General features: G+C 43.7%; 1 protein-coding gene across 1 annotated transcript; it reads left to right on the forward strand.

Annotated features, from left to right (window-relative positions):
- Positions 1 to 7,313: 7,313 nt before the first annotated feature.
- RPL37A (ribosomal protein L37a) lies at positions 7,314 to 9,802 on the forward strand. The gene is made up of 4 exons (XM_061204843.1): positions 7,314 to 7,403; positions 7,813 to 7,941; positions 8,522 to 8,604; positions 9,679 to 9,802. Exons 1-4 carry the CDS (start codon positions 7,401 to 7,403, stop codon positions 9,740 to 9,742), a joined length of 279 nt encoding a protein of 92 aa, XP_061060826.1. The 5' UTR covers positions 7,314 to 7,400; the 3' UTR covers positions 9,743 to 9,802.
- Positions 9,803 to 16,768: the final 6,966 nt, after the last annotated feature.

The raw sequence follows: 16,768 nt of genomic DNA on the forward strand, positions 1-16,768 counted from the left end.
TGGGCCCCGGGACCCCGGGATAAGCCCTTACTGTCTCCAGCATGAGATGAATGTAGGATGATGCTTGCACCTCAGATTTCTTTCAAGAATAAAATGTTCCATATGCCCCCAAGAGAACTGGTCAATGCAGCAGCTACAAGAACTCTTCTCTGGAGGCAACTTTTAACTCATTTATTTTTCTAAAGGCAAAAAGTGAATTTTGAGGGCTCCTGTGGAGGAGGGGTGACTCAGCAGAGCTTTTGACTGAGACTTTTATGGGCACACATCACAGTTAACAACTCCTACACCTGATGATCCTCTAATGGGGATGGAGATTTATTAGCCCACAGATAAGACAAATTGAGACTCCACGCACAATTCTCTTAAGTCACTTAGGGCTGATTTCATGAGAGTGCTATTTGTACATGCTCAAGCTTGCTATTTAAAGAGAAGTGTTGAGTTTTGAAAACACTGCTCTGAACACGAACAATTTCCTCTTTTATTTATTTATTTATGGCTGCCTTGGGTCTTCGTTGCTGTGCGCGGGCTTTCTCCAGTTTCAGTGAGCGGGGGCTACTCTTCGTTGCGGTGTGTGGGCTTCTCATTGCAGTGACGTCTCTCGTTGCGGAGCACGGGCTCTAGGCGTGCGGGCTTCCGTAGTTGTGGCACACGGGCTCTAGAGCGCAGGCTCAGTAGTTGTGGCGCACGGTTTAGTTGTTCCGCGGCGTGTGGGATCTTCCTGGACCGGGAATCGAACCTGTGTCCCCTGCATTGGCAGGCGGAATCTTAACCACTGCGCCACCAGGGAAGTTCCAACGACTTCCTCTTATAATGGAGTGTCTAATTTTCAGGCACTCTACTCATGCATCCTCTCTTCTCTTGCTCTCTCTCTGTGTCCCTTTGAAGGCCAGAGACATAGGAGGCTATACAGGAGATGGGGTGGGCGATGGTAAATGTGCTAAAAGATGATCTGAACTAGACTCTAGAGCCAGCCCAAGAGAGCTCACCTCAGCTCGGGCTGCCCCAGTGCGAGGCTGGCCGCGCTTACCCACCCACCCTGGACGAGTGAGCACCACTCCTGCCTGGCCTAGAGGCACAGACTGGAACAAGAGGGCCATGAGAGGGCGTCCCTGGTAGCGCAGTGGTTGAGAATCTGCCTGCCAATGCAGGGGACACGGGTTCGAGCCCTGGTCTGGGAAGATCCCACATGCCGCAGAGCGACTAGGCCCGTGAGCCACAATTACTGAGCCTGCGCGTCTGGAGCCTGTGCTCCGCAACAAGAGAGGCCGCGATAGTGAGAGGCCCGGGCACCGCGATGAAGAGTGGCCCCCACTTGCTGCAACTAGAGAAAGCCCTCGCACAGAAACGAAGACCCAACACAGCCATAAATAAATAAATAAATAAATAAATTTAAAAAAAAAAGAGGGCCACGAGCGTGCTTGGGGTTTTTTTTTGTTTTTTGGCTGAGCCACACGGCTTGCAGGATCTTAGTTCCCTGACCAGGGATTGAACCCAGGCCACCACAGTGAAAGTGCCAAGTCCTAACCACTGGACCACCAGGGAACTTCCAAGTGCTTGTTTCTCAACACTCTTTCACCAGTCCTGTTTGTTTGCACTAATACGTTTTAATTTACAGTTTTCTGGAGATAGGGCATAGTTTGGGTGGAAAGGTTTCCAGAAATCGTCCCCCAAAGGCAGTGTGTTTCTCTTCTGGAGGAGACTTGCTCCCTTGGCCCCTTGCCATCCTCCACCCTAAAGGGACAGAGAATGTGTGGGTGGAGCCTCTGGTGAAACTGAGGGACACTGAGCACACCCTACTCCATCGGCCGTAGCCATGTAGTCGGTGGCAGTATCCATGACTATGATAGTCTCATTGTGCTCAAGCTAAAGAAATTAAGGAGACAAGAGATGTGCATATTTTTAAGAAGAAGTAGAAAGCAGATATGTTGAAGTTCCCTGAGTGTGGCAGAACAGAAAATAGGATTGAAAAGGCATCAAGAGACATTGAAATCATGTATCATCATCACCATCTCAACAATAATAGCCATCATTTAGAAATGCCCACTAGGTACCTCATAGAAATTATTTAATCTTCCCAAGAACCTTAGAAGTTATGGTATACTCATTTTGCAGCTGAGGAAACAGCTTGAATCTTGTGATATAGTAGAAAGAGCACTAGTCTGGAAGTCATTTATTGGCTGTATGACCTTGGGCAAGTCATTTGACCTCGCTGGGCTTCAGTTTCCAGTTGGAGCTATGTTATCCCTAAAGCCTTTCTTGAGTTCTAACATAAGTGGATTGACCTTGTAAGGCAGAGAAGCCCAGATAAATAAAACCCTTAAAACCCATCATCACCATTATACCATCCAAGGTAACACTTCCCCACTCAATACATATCCATTACCACTGATGTGCCAGGCTCTGTGCTCAGTCCTGGGATGCAGAGGTGGACAACTGAGGCCCTGTCTTCATGGAGTTGACTTGTGGTGACCTTGGCTTGTTGTTTTTCAAATAGACTTTATTTTTAGAAAAGTCTTAGATTTATAAAGAAATTGAAGAGATAGTACAGACAGTTCCCATATACTTTCTCACCCAGTTCCCCCTGTTATTAACATCTTACATTAGTATGGTACATTCATTATAATCAATGAACCAATATTGATACATTATTATTAACTTAAATCTATAGTTTATTCAGAGCGCCTTAGTTTTTACCTAACGTCTTTTTCTGTTCCAGGATCTCATTTTTACATTTAGTCATCATGTCTCCTTAAGCTCCCCTTGGCTGTGACAGTTTCTCAGACTCTCTTGCTTTTTATGATCTTAACAGTTTGGGGGAGTGCCGGTCAAGTATTTTGTAGGACACCCCACTATTGGAATTTGTCTGATTTTTTTTTCGTGACTAGACTGGGGTTATGGGTTTGGGGGAGGAGGATCACAAAAATAAAGTGCCATTGTCATCACATCGTATCAGAGGGACATAGTCTCTCCATGATTTACGACTGTTTGATATTGACTTTGACCTGTTTGGCAGGTTTCTCCACTCTAAAGTTACTTTTTTTTCCCCTTTTTTGTGCTCCTTGGAAGAAGTCACTCTGCACAGCCCACACTTAAGGAGTGAGGAGTTCTAGCCCCCTTCCTAGAGGGCACAGAATCCACAAAAATTATCTAGAAGTCTTCTGCAAGAGAGATTTGCCTCTTCTCCCCCATTTATTTATTTATTTATTCAACCATTTTATTTATATCAGCATGAACTCATGGATATCTATTTTCTACGTTGGGTTAAAAATCAATAAAACTTTATTTTTTGCTCAAAAATTTCCAGACTTATCCATTGGGAGTTCTTTCAGTTGGTTCCCATGGCTCTTTGACGTAGATCTATCACAGTAGGGTTTTTCTGCTTTTTGCTTTTTGAGCACTCCTGTACTTTCTGGCACTACAAGATGCTCCAGGCTCATCTTGTACATGTTCTGCCCCAGTCCTAGAATCAGTCATTTCTCCAAGGAGCCCTAGTTCCTTTCATCGTGTAATAGAATGATATTAGAAACCATGATGAGAGCTAGGTGTACCCACTGCTAATGGACTTAAAAAATTTTTTTTTCCAATTATAAATACATACTCATTATAAAAGATAATTAGAAAATGCAGAAATGTATAAAAACAAAACTCAATTTAAATATTCCCACCACCCGCAACCACAGAAAAGTAGACTTTTTGCTTTTTCTCTGGAATTACATAGCCAGAGCTGGCATAACAGAACGGGGAGGGTAAAGAGAGAACTGCTTTTGTTCCACACAAAAAGTCTACAGGATGGTGACAACACAAATTGCCCGGTCAGTCCGCTGTCCCAACAGCACTCAAAGTCTGGAAACTCTTCCTGGAATCATAGAACACAAGAACTGGATGGGACCCTAGAGGTCATCTTGTCCAGCCCCTCATTGTAAAGATGGTCAGTGCTGGGAGGCAGGGAAGTAGTTCTCCAGGCCATGCAGGGACCGTGGCTAACCGAAAGTCATACCACAAGGTAGTCAGAGAGCCTGCCCTGGACCAAGTGCCAGAGACCTGATTTCAAGTTAAGAACGTCTTCTGCTATGATTTTGTTCAGTGCACTAAATATTATGACTTGGAGTGATACAAGACAACAATTAACAGAACTTACTTTGGGGTCAGATAGATGTGGATTTGAGTTCTAGTTCCACCACATTGCTGTGTGTCCTTGGACAAAGTACTTAACGTCTCTGAGTGGTAGTCTCTCCATCTGAAATAATAACTGTAATAGTTACAACTGTATAGTGTTTTATGTTCCAGGCACTGTGGCAAACGCCTGTCATGTGTTTAACTCATTGGCTCTTTACAACAACATCATGAGGTAGGTATTATAATTATTCAGATTTTACAGTTGAGGACACCGACACAGAGAAAAGTAAAATAACTTATCAGAGGTCTCACAAGGGGTAAATAGCAGAGTCCTGCTTTGAAACCAGACCTATGTTCCTAACCATTACATAAGACCTCCTCTCTTTATCCTAATGATGAAGATAATGATTCTTCCTATCTCTAAGGATCATAGTGAAAAGTAAATGTGAACATCCATGTAAAATACTCAGAACAGTGCCCACCGTATGGTACCTTCCAGAACATGCCATCTGGCATTATTGTTATCACTTCTGCTGCTTTGAGCCCCAGTGAGACAGGCTAGGACCTGGGGCCCTTTGCTGCAGTGCTTGCATCTGGACAGCAAAATACAAAGAAACTATATGGAACTAAAAATAACTGCGTGCATGCGCAGCTGGGGCAAATTCTGCACAAAAGATACAAAGAGACCAAAAAACCCAACTGCTACTTTTGAAGAGCCAGGAGCAAAAGCAGGGTACTGCACATGCGCCTGCACACAACACCTTTTAAGCCACCCCTCTGCCAATAAAGCCTTGCCTGAATTTCTTGTCTGGCCTCTGATCAATTTCTATTGATTACGGAGGCCAAGAACCCTGGTCGGTAACAACTCTACCCATCCTGTACTCAAATCTTGAAGGGTTGAAAGATCGTAACCGTATGAAATTCGAAGTATGTAACTGTCTGCAAGGTGTGTGGTTTTTGTTTTTGTTTTTGTCAAGTAAGGTTTTACTGCGGCCCCTGCTGCAGCAAGGAGGAGCGAGAACTAACAACAGGTTTCCTTGCTTGCTGGGGAACTGCGGGGGTGGGGAGAGCTGGTTCCTTACATGGGGTGAGGGTAGGGCTGTGTCCAGGGGTCAGGCCGGAGGGGCGGCTTAGGTGTTTTGCCCACCCCTCTGGTGGTGTTGAGTGCAGGGGGCATGCTCAGTACCCTGCCTTTCCTCCCTGCACCCAGTTTTTGCTCCTGGCTCTTCAGAAATGGCAGTTGGGCTTTTTTATCTTTTGTCCAGAATTTGCCCCACCTGGTCATGCACACAGTTATTTTAGTCTCATACAGTTTCTTTGTAGTTTGTTGCTGGAGGAGAGGTGTGTCCAGGTGCAAGCATGGCAGCAAAGGGTCCCAGGTCGCCGCCTGTCTCATTCCCCCAGAGAGATTCTACACACTTATTCTTAAGGGGTAAGGGGCCGAAGGTGTCTTCTTCTGAAACTTCTTCCTGCTGGACATGGGCCGCAGACCCTAGCCTACCCTAGAGATGCAGAAGTCCCTCGCTGACTGTTCCAAGGACCTGTAGGGACCTGGGCCTCTCTCTGCTGGAATGGGTTGCATTCCTTGAGCCATCATGAGCCTTACTTCAAACTGTTGGAGCCTAGAAGACACAAACTTAACCAAAAGGTTAAACAAACATGGGCCAAAAAGGGAAGAACAACAACAGCCTTAAAGGGCCTAGAAAGGGAAGGAACCAGGTTGACTTTGGGAGGGCTTCTTTAACTGTTGACCAGGCGGGGAGGCGATGTCACCCCTACCAAGAAGCCATTCTTTTTGGGTGTGTATTTTTGTTCATCTCAGGGTTAAAATTTAACATGTTTCTCTATTATTAGAGTGGAAGGTCGGACCTGTTGGTCCCAGGTCTCCTTGGACCAAAAAGTCTTAAGTCACAGGTTTACAACAGTAGGGAAAACAATGGAGTACTAGACGAAATATAGCATAAATCAGTATGACTGAAAAGAAAAGGGTTATAAGAAAATGAAAACCTCCTGCCAGAAAGTTTTTCATACCTTGTGGGATCCAAGAGAACAAACTAGAGAACCAGTTTTTAATTTCCCTGCCCATATTGAATAGCGAGGATTGGTGGTTAATTGTCTGCTGAAGCCCGGTGGCTTGTAGAATTTTAATATACTTGTGAGGAGCCATGAAGACATGCACAATCATTTGTGAACTGAAGCCATTTTTTAACCTGAATACTGATTGTAAACAAGGTCAAGTAATCCCACAATGCCTTTCGGCCCTCATGGTCTTTCTTAGCTCCTAAATCATGGATCCTCCCTTCCACTTTTATTTCAAAATTCTCTGAGCTTCCTCTCCTTGGGCGTAACCATTTTCTGAGAAAAGGCAGCAAAACTTTCAAGAGCGTGTTCTGCATGTTCCCAGCCTCTTTATTTGAACATACCCTTCACTTCCTGGCCTTAACCAGAAACCTAGCTCTTCTCTGCTGACCCTTATGAAGGAGCTGGAAGGAAAGATAATAGATGTTGTTCAAGAGTGAGATGCTGGGGCTTAAGGTTTCAGGCAGGGACCTGACAGCTGAGGATGGGGCCGTGGGAGTGGATTCTGAAATGAAGCGGGAGGTAGCCCATCAGAACTGAGATGGAGGGAGAAGCTGCAAGACTTACATGGTGACTACTCACTCCTCCCCAGCCTTCGGATCTGACTTTCCTCAGGGAACCCAAGGCTCTTCCGTTTTAGGATCAGGTGGAACCATCTTCCTTCCTTCGGAGCTCTGATCGGTTTTGTAACTTGTTAATGTGGTCATATGGCTTCCTCTGGCTGGACTGTAATTTATGAGTGGAGCCTTGGTCTTTAGTCACCTCTGTGCCGGCCCCCTGCACAGGGCCTGCCGCTTTTAGAAGGCATACTGTAGAAAGCAATGAGATTTGGAATCGTAAGATCTAAGCCCTTCTCTAAGACAAGCGCCAGTGAGCAAGTCACTTAAATTCTGAATCTTGTCCATAAAAGTGATGGAAATCGTACCTGCTTTGCAGGATTTCGTGATTTATGTGTCAGATAATGTCGATGTGTGAAAGTGCTTTTGCTACACAGTTTGTTGCTACAACTTGTGAAACAGAGTAAACCTGTCGTAGAAGCGTCCAGCCACACCCTCCGGGAGGCACCGGGAGCGAGAAAAACCTCCGCACCATAGAGTTCAGTTCCTAGCTGGGCCTCCCATCCCTCCACTTCCGCTTGACCGCCTAAAACCGCGCCTGCGCACTTGGCCATTTCCTCTTTGGGCTTGGACCTAGGTTGCTGCGTCATGGTGAGTGTTGGTCCCGGGTGAGGCCTAGATGTGTATCCGCTTGCATCTGCCCTTTTTTTGGTTTGTTTCTTCGCCCTAATTTACCTCTCTGCTCGCCCGCTCTGCGCCGTGTCCCTGGCCTCCGTGTCCTCGCCGTTCCTTTCGGACGCAGCCTGGAGCGGACGGGCGGGGCAGCTTGGCGGGGGCTGGCGCGTCCGGCCGGGTTAACCGGGTGCCCTCGGAGCACCGGGCCCAGCGTCGGTCCTGGTTTTACCGGGATGGGGTTGAATGGGGGGGGAGCTACGTGACAGGCGGGGGCTGGGTGGGTGGAAGAATGGCGGTATGGAGGCCCCGGGACTTGGTGGAGGGGCGAAGTCCCCGTTTCTGGGTCCTAATATCGCTGGTTTCTCTCTTATCTCATTCTTAACAGGCGAAACGCACCAAGAAGGTCGGAATCGTGGGCAAATACGGGACCCGTTATGGTGCCTCCCTCAGGAAAATGGTGAAGAAAATTGAAATCAGCCAGCACGCCAAGTACACTTGCTCTTTCTGTGGCAAGGTAAGATGGGCCCTGGGGCGGGGGGCAGGGGGAGGGAAGGTTTCCTTCTGAAGTGAGCCTTCTCTTGAAGGAAATTTATAAATGGTTTGCTGGTTGTAAGCTGTTGAGCGGTTAGAGTTGCACATACCACCGGTGACCAGTCATGAGATAAGAGTATTGTTTATAACTTCAGGTTTTGTCAAACGCTTTTCATTTAAAGAAAACTAGTTGGGAGCTAAAGGGGGAAAAATTATTTGGCAGCCCCAGCCGAAGCCAAACCTGCTTTGTGGGACATGTTCGTTCTGTAAGTTTTGTCTACTGATGTTGCTGGAGATTTTTGTTAAATATTTGTATGTTTATTGTGTGCAAAAGTACTGTTAATGGCAATGCTTGTTTTTGGGGGAGGGAAGGGTCTTTCACATCCCTGGCAGTATCACCCTGGTGAATGCAAATTTCGCACCAGCGAACTTGAAATTAGAAAAAACATGAATGGCCACATAAAATACACCAGCTTTAGTTTTCTAGTGTCATTGAGACCCCTGCATGTTTATTATATAAAAGGCTTTTTTTGGTCATAGGAAAAATTGATTGTCTTTTACAGACCAAGATGAAGAGACGAGCTGTGGGCATTTGGCACTGTGGTTCCTGCATGAAAACGGTAGCTGGTGGTGCGTGGACCTACAAGTGAGTCCATTTCTTTATGGTATTTGGAAGTGTTTGGACCATGTCGAAATTCCAGGTTTGTTGCTGGATGGGCTAGTTTGTTTAACAGGTCTGTTAGTTGGGCTGACTGCTGAACACTTGTGTGGCAGGCTGTTTTTATAAAAATTAAGAGGTCAGTTAGCTTATTACTGTATGTGTATTGAGGCCATCTGGGCCACCACACCTTTGCCATTCTAAACAGTATTGGTTGGACTTCTTCAGCTTTGTGACTGACAAGGGCCAGGTGATATTTATTGCTGTGATAAACCTCTGTGCTGGTTATTGACTGTGTGTACTCTTGAGTTTATCCATTTCTGGAAACTCAGGCCACTCTTGAAGGCCTCTAACCTTGGAATTCATTGCTGACCCTGAAGGTTGACATGTTTTTCCTCTAGCTAGTGTGTGGACTTGTGCTGTCCAATACACTAGTCACTTACATATAGTAAAGTCATTTGGCTAGTGTAGTTGAAGTTGTTGATTTTTGTTAAATTTAAATTTAAAATTGAAGCAATGTAAAACATTGGAGAATGTTGAAATGATAATGTGGATGTACATATAAGCACCTGTGGGAGTATCTATGAGGATGAAAGGGGAAGTGGGGAGTTGGTTGCTCTCTTGGTTGTGATGGTTAAATTAGCATTCATCTGCCATGTGGGGTGGGGTGGTTATATGTTTTTCAGGTACAGTTCCTGAGTATCGTGGTAAAACATTCTTTTGTCATTTCCACAATGTGCTTTAGTCTGCTTTACTGCCTTAGTCATTGTTTTCTTGATATCTCATCGTACCATCTTATAATTTATTAGTTTCTTCTGACATTCTGTCCATTCTCTTTTAATGAGTTTAGGCAGCCTCTTGTCATTCCTTCATGTTAATTTCATGCTCTACTGTCTGAGAAATCAGATGCATGAGATTGCCTAATTCTTCAGGTTCTGAAGACGTGGTTGTTAATAGATGCCATCATCATCATTAAGATTATAATGTAAAAATGAGGCACATTTCTCATTTGCCGTTCTACATGTTAACTAGTTTTGGAACCAAATTTGTTTTTCTTTCCAGCACCACTTCTGCCGTCACAGTAAAGTCTGCCATCAGAAGACTGAAGGAATTGAAGGACCAGTAGAAGCGCCACCATTTGATACGTTGCTAGCCTATAATAAATGGGTTAATTTATGTAAAAAAATTACTTTGGTTTGTTGTTAATTCTATTAGTTAGACGTTCTTATTTGCATTGCATTAATTTGCTTTCTAAAAAAGGACTTGGATATTAAAATTCTTTTAATTTTTGTTGGAAAAACATGCTGAGATGGGTTGTCATAATCCAGTTTTTTTTCCAATAGTCAAATGATACATAAGAATATGAGCCTAAGTCTGTACTTGCCAGTTAGATTTCTTTGAGATACATTGGTTCAAAAAATGCAAGCTGTTTTAAATTCACAGTTAATATATATATTTCAATATTTTGAAGGTAGGTTGACTTACACTGCCTATTAACTTTTGGTGTTTTGTCTGACCACACATTGACCTTGTAGAAATGTCTGACACAGGCCTGCAGGAATGGGATTTTGGATCCACATAGGGAGTTGAATAAGCATTAGGTGGCTGCGGTTAAGAAGCACCAACTCAGCCAAACTGCCTAGGTAGTTGTATGGTGTATGTTAAGTTTCTTAACTTCTCTGCTTAGTTTCCCACGTAATGCCTGGTGGTAGAATGGAGTATATGATGGGAGCTGGGATTACTAATTTGGAGTCTTATTTGAAGGCTTTTGTGTTACTTTGCTTGGGACTTTGGGTGTGATTCTGTAGGCAATAGAGAATTACTAGAATTTTAAAAGTGGTAAGGTAACGTTTAACATTTGTTGAGCCTAGGTATTGTAAGCATGGAGTATCATTAAATACCACAACAACTTAATGAAGTGTAGATAATATTCTCATTTACATGTGACAAAGTTATATAATTTGTAAATGATGAAGCTGGGATTTCAACCCATGCATTCTTGGCTCCAGAGCTCATATGCCTAGACATAGTTGTTTTTTTTATGATAGTTTAAGAAGAGTGGGTGGGGAACATAGAGACCAATTAGAAGGCGGTTGAAATAGTAAATATTTTTGTGGCTAAAAAAATAGTGAATTTTTAGGCTTCCCTGGTGGCACAGTGGTTAAGAATCTGCCTGCCAATGCAGGGGACACGGGTTCGAGCCCTGGTCCGGGAAGATCCTACATGCCATGGAGCAAGTAAGCCCGTGAGCCACAACTACTGAGCCTGCACTCTAGAGCCCACTAGCCACAACTATTGAGCCCGCGTGCCGCAACTACTGAAGCCCACGTGCCTAGAGCCTGTGCTCTGCAACAAGAGAAGCCACTGCAATGAGAAGCCCGTGCACCGCAATGAAGAGTAGCCCCTGCTCGTCGCAACTAGAGAAAGCCCACGTGGAGCAACGAAGACGCAACACAGCCAAAAATAAAGTCATAAGAAAAAAAATGGTGACTTTTCCAAGACTACAGGAGGCAACTGGTAGGGGTTGGGCTGGAAATTAGGTTTCTGACCCTTAATCCATGCTTTCTCACTGTACTAGGCTGCCTTATAGTTTATGGGCTCAAGAGTGTCCTTTCATAATCTGCTTCCCCACCCTCTGGTTTGGTTTTACAGTGGTTTTCTGAGCCTTTGTGTTTCTAAGCTGTTTAATTGACTTTGCATCAGGGTATAAAGAGTAATGCCTGTGTTCCTTACTAGACTCTAAGCTTACAGGCCATCTTACTGTATTCTAAATATATCCTAAGGATGTTACGGAAAAACCGGAATGAACTTTGGGCTAACCCAATGCTATTTGTGTGTATACAGGTCACCAGAAAGCCAAAACAGGAACACATCTAATTGCAGGTTTTGTTTTGGGTGTGTAGGTGAGGGCTGGGGATACTTGAGCTTTGTTTCAAAGGATTATTAGCGAGACATGAGGACTAGAGACTGAATTTTGGGACCAAAAATGGGCTGAGAAGGAATTGTGGGAGGACTCGGTTAAGACTGGAAATAACATCAGCAATTTGGAATTAGAACCAGAACCAAGCAGTCTGTACAGTTTTAAAAATTTCACTGTTAACGGTCTTCCTCTGGAGAACCAAAAGCCATTTTGTTGTTGATAGCACTTTGGGCCAGAGTTCAACAACAGGGAAGGGAAACTTTGATTATATGTTTTGGGATACATGAGTCAAAATGAGTCAGGGGTCAAGTTAATGCCATGTCACAGCTCTGTAAGCCAGGACCCTTGAGAAGGAGTATCAAGGAGTGTGGGAGGTATGGCTGACACCAAGAACTTCAGGTACATTTGTGGGTTCAGCTAGTGAAGAAGGGGGTTAATTGAAGATAGAGACCGTACATTAAACCAGTGTGCATTGACCACTCCCTGAAATAAGGGCAAGATATGATCATTACTCTTAAAGTTTGCTAGCAGGGGTGAAACAGCTTGGCTCATTAAACATTTACAAATTCCTGGTTTATGTGACAAAAGTGTTCTAAAGTAATTCTCTATATAAGGCAGTTTCAATCAAAATGCTAATTTTTCTTTACCTGAAATCTGCAAAATGTTCCCAAAATTTAATTTGGAAACAAAATTAGGACAAGGACAAGAACAAGAAAATGTAGCATAGTGGTTAAAAACATGGATTCTAGAGTCAGAAGGAGGAGTTTAAATTTCTTACTAGCTAGTACCTTGGACAAGTTTACTCTGTTTCTTCAATTTCCTCATTTGTAGAAAGGATATAATAGTTTACCCTGCAAACAACAAATCAGGTAAAAGTGGCTTCAGAACACTCACTAACTGGATCTTGGAGAGGGAAAGAGTGCTAAGTTTGGAGATAGTGGTGCTGTATTTCAGTAGAAAGGTGGAATCAGGAGGGAAAAAGTACATTTTTGATCCCAGGGAAAAGAGCTAAAACAAGATTTTTTAATACAGGAAGCTAATATGCCGTGTGTGTGTGTGCGCGTGCTTGTGCACGCGTGCATACGACCATATGACATACCCATAATCCGGAGTACTCTACAGCTAAAATTCTTTGGGCTTTTGTGCTGTTCCTTGTAAGGAGAAGGTTTGTTTTACTCTGCTCCATCCCATCTGCTTGTGGTTTCGTTATCTGTGAAGTTGTCATGTGGATCTGTCAAGGGCTACATTCTAGGATATTTTTGCTAAGAATTGAGAAATAATAACTTTTCCAGGTGTTTCACCTAGTATTTTATTCTAATTGTAGATTAGTCTTTCTTTAGCTTACTCCAGGCTGTGGAGAAAGTAAGTTATGGTTTGGTTGCTTTTGCACATGAATCATAAAAGAATTTCCCCAAGCACTATTGAAAAGGGATGGACAAATGATAGAGTAAATGGAGCCAATCATATATATATTTTTTTGGCCGTGCCTTGTGGCATGCAGGATCTTAGTTCCCCAACCAGGGATGGAACGTGGGCGCTTGGCAGTGAGAGCAAAGCGTCCTAACCACTGGGCTGCCACGAAATTCCAGTCATTTCTTTTTAGAGAATTTGAATCAAATGACACAGAGATACACTAAGGTAAAGCACTAAGTTTTGGAAAACGTTCATGGACTCCTGCCAAGATCACAGAGCTGCCCCAATTCCTACCTGTTTCAGTTAGTTTTTTGGTTGCATGTAGGAGAGTGACTCAAGCTAACTAAAGCAGAAGAGATATTTATTGGAGCATAATTGAGTGCTTCACAGGCTAGAAGAAAAAGACTAGGTTTGTAAGATGAAAAAACCAGGGCATCTTCACAGTTATCAATGGAGGAGCTGAGAGTCCCCTTTACTTCTTTTTTTAATTTATTTATTTTTGGCTGCATTGGGTCTTTGTTGCGCTGGCTTTCCTTACTTGCATTGAGCGGTGGCTACTCTTCGTTGCGGTGCGCGGACTGCTCATTGCGGTGGCTTCTCGTTGAAGAGCGTGGGCTCTAGGCGCACAGGCTTCAGTGGTTGTGGCTCGCGGGCTCTAGAGCGCAGGCTCAGTAGTTGAGGCGCACAGGCTTTGTTGCTCTGCGGCATGTGGGATCTTCCCAGACCAGGGCTCGAACCCGTGTCCTCTGCATTGGCAGGCGGGTTCTTAACCACTGCGCCACCAGGGAAGCCCCCTTTATTTCTTTTGGGCATTATTCTGTAGTGAAAAACCTGAAGAGAGGGTCCAATTGGCTTAGTTGAGGTTACATTTCTGTCCCTTGGCACTTTAGTCAATCGTCTCATCAAAACTACATGTGACAAGAAAAATCTCCAAGAGGAAATCGGATTGGCTATAATTTTAGAAGGGCAAGTATCCATAACATAAAACTTATTACTGGAATTGTATTCTAAACTTTTACAAACCATCTAGTTTAAAAGTAACACTTCTTGCATTTTGTCTTTCAAACCACCTTGCAAATTGCAACTCACTGAAGAACATTACAACTAGGCTACAAGTATACACTGTAAGTTGTGCCTCAGTTCTTCCGCATGGAAACCTGAGGCCATTGACTATGATCAAAACAGGAGCTTATGGAAGTCAGTTGCTATCTTGGATTGAGTCATCAGTGGATAGTGTGGAATGCTGCCTCCCATCCTCAGGTTTTTACCCCACTCCCAGAATGTAGAATGGGACTAGATAATACTTAGTAGCTGGTGAATTACTTTCATTCATCCCTTGGCCAATGGAGGGAGGGCTATTAGTTTTGGAAAAGTCAAGCACAAACCTAGAATTGTACTCCTCTGCCTCCTCCCCTCCCCCTGCACCTAAAACATATACCAAGATAGTAACCCAAAAGGAATCCCTGGGGAATCATATTAATGGTACGACTGAACAACTGAAATTGTCATGAGCAATGGTCTTGGTCATAACCAATCTCAGTGTGATTCCAAATGTATTTCTATATTGGAGGAAAGCAACACCTCTGGGCCCTGGCATGCTATTAACCTAACAAATGTTTCCCCTCATCCCTATATGCAAAGTAATCAAAATTAGTTTGCCTTCACGTTACAGGGACAGCAGTATACTTTCATTGTTTTACTTTGGTGCTATCAACTCACATATTCTCTGTCATAATTCTGATGCATCTTGATCGTGTGGATGTCTCACAGAAGATCAGAGTGATCCATTACACTGATGAAATAACTGGACCAAGTGAGATCAGGAAGTATTGTGAACCTTACATGCCTTCGACATGCATACGGTGATTTAGGTCACCCTGCCTATCTAAAGTGACAGACAAGTTTCTTCACTTTAGACCACCCCTAATTAAGAAGGGGGCATGCTATTTATTGGATCTGTTTGGATTTGGGGGACAAAACAGATCACATTTGGGTGTGCTTCTCCGTCCCATTTACTGAGTAACCTGTAAGGCAATCAGTTTTGAGTGGAGACTGGAGAAAGGACTTTGGAGCAGGTCCAAGTCATAATCCAAGTTACTGCCATTTCATCTATGACCTAGCAAATCCCAATTAGATTGGAAGTGTTAGTGGTAGAGGTGCTCTGTGATGCTCCAAAAGAAGAGTCACACGCACTAAGGGTTTGGAGTTAGAGGCTTCTAACATCTCTTATCCATTTGAAAAGTAGCTCTTGTTTGCTACTGGTAGAATGCCTGAACATAGAACATAGAGTTTCCATGCATGTGAAACTGCCCATCTGTTACGTGGTCCATAAAATTATAAAATCAGATATGTACAGCAGCCTTCTAAAGTGGACTGTTCCCTTTGCTAGATTGTAGAGATTAAGTGGCAGAGTGACTTGGACTACAACTTAAACCTGCTCCAGAGTCTTAGACTTAACCAGCTGGAGTTGCAAAGAATAAGAATCAAAGATTGGTGACAAGAATGTTGCAAGGACAAATTTGTAGACAATTCTTAGAATGAGTACAGAATTGGTGATATATATATCCCATGTAAATGCCTACAAGAAAGCATCCATTATGGATATTGTTTTCACTAAGCAGATAAATAACCCATTCTGTGGATGTCAAGTCAGCAATTTTCCCCAGTCACTACCTCGGTGCTTGCTCAATAGGCCCATGAACAAAACAATCATGATAGTGGCGATTGAGCCTGTGTATGAGCTCAGAAAGATGGATCTCCCCTTACCAAGGATGACCTGGCTGTTGCCTCTGCTGAGTGGTGAACTGCAAGAGGCCAGTGCTGAGCTAAAATGACACCATTCCCTAGGGGTGCCACTTGGCCAAGTGATTATATTGGATGCCTTCCATCATGCAAAGGACAGCAGTTTGTCTTCTTAGGGATAAATGTGTATTACAGGTGTGGATTTGTCTTTCTTGCCTACAACATGTCTGCCAGCATCAATGTTCATGGACTTGCAGAACGCCTAATTCATCACTGTGATATCCCGTACAGTGATATATGTAGTCTCTGACAGTGAAGGAAGTAAAGGAATTGCAGCAGTTGGCTCACACTCATGGAAATCAGTTGTTGTACCATGTGCCCCATTATCCAGAGACAGTTTACTTGATAGACTTAATGGTTTGCCAAAGGCTCGGTTATAGGGTCAGCTGGGCGTTAACTTTCTGTGAGGTTAGGTACCGTTTTAGGAGATACAGTATGTGCCTTAAACCTAACAGTATATGGTGCTTTCTCCCCCATAGGATGCATGGGTCAAGAAATCAAGGGATTGAAGTGGGACTTACACTACTGAGAATTATGCCAGTTGACCCATTGAAGGCATTTTTTGTTTCCCTTGCTTTGTGACCTTGAATTTGATGAGTTTAGAGGTCTCAGTGCCTAAGGAAGAAATGCTTCTTCCAGGGAACACAATCTTGGTTCTATTTAAATTGAAATCTTGAGGCAACTCTTTGATCATTTTGGGTTCTTCATGCCACTGAAGCAACATGCAGAAAAGGGAATCTCTCCAGATACATCATCTTTACCACCCAGCTCTGCTCCAGCAGATTCTCTGCCTTGTATGGGCTGTAGCAATGTGTTTTCTTGTTCTCTGGCTTCTGGTTAGGTTCAATAAATGGGAGGCACCAGCAGAAGACTTGGCAGATGAGAGGAAAGCAGAATCATGATATTTATTTCCTCTGTTCCTCCTTGCAGAGTTGCTTCAGGTAGACCTTCTACTGAAGGCTTCAGCTCTCTTAGGTGGCTCTTTCGTGTATTTACAGCTGCTCTTTCTGAGATTTA

The sequence above is a fragment of the Eubalaena glacialis genome, chromosome 1, assembly GCF_028564815.1.
Source record: "Eubalaena glacialis isolate mEubGla1 chromosome 1, mEubGla1.1.hap2.+ XY, whole genome shotgun sequence".
Taxonomy (NCBI): Eukaryota; Metazoa; Chordata; class Mammalia; order Artiodactyla; family Balaenidae; genus Eubalaena; species Eubalaena glacialis.

Bases quoted from the DNA above. Each gene is read 5' to 3' on its own strand.
- RPL37A (XM_061204843.1), top strand. The intron at 7,942-8,521 runs GTAAGATGGGCC...TGTCTTTTACAG, and splicing joins CTTGCTCTTTCTGTGGCAAG to ACCAAGATGAAGAGACGAGC. The intron at 8,605-9,678 runs GTGAGTCCATTT...TTTTCTTTCCAG, and splicing joins GGTGGTGCGTGGACCTACAA to CACCACTTCTGCCGTCACAG.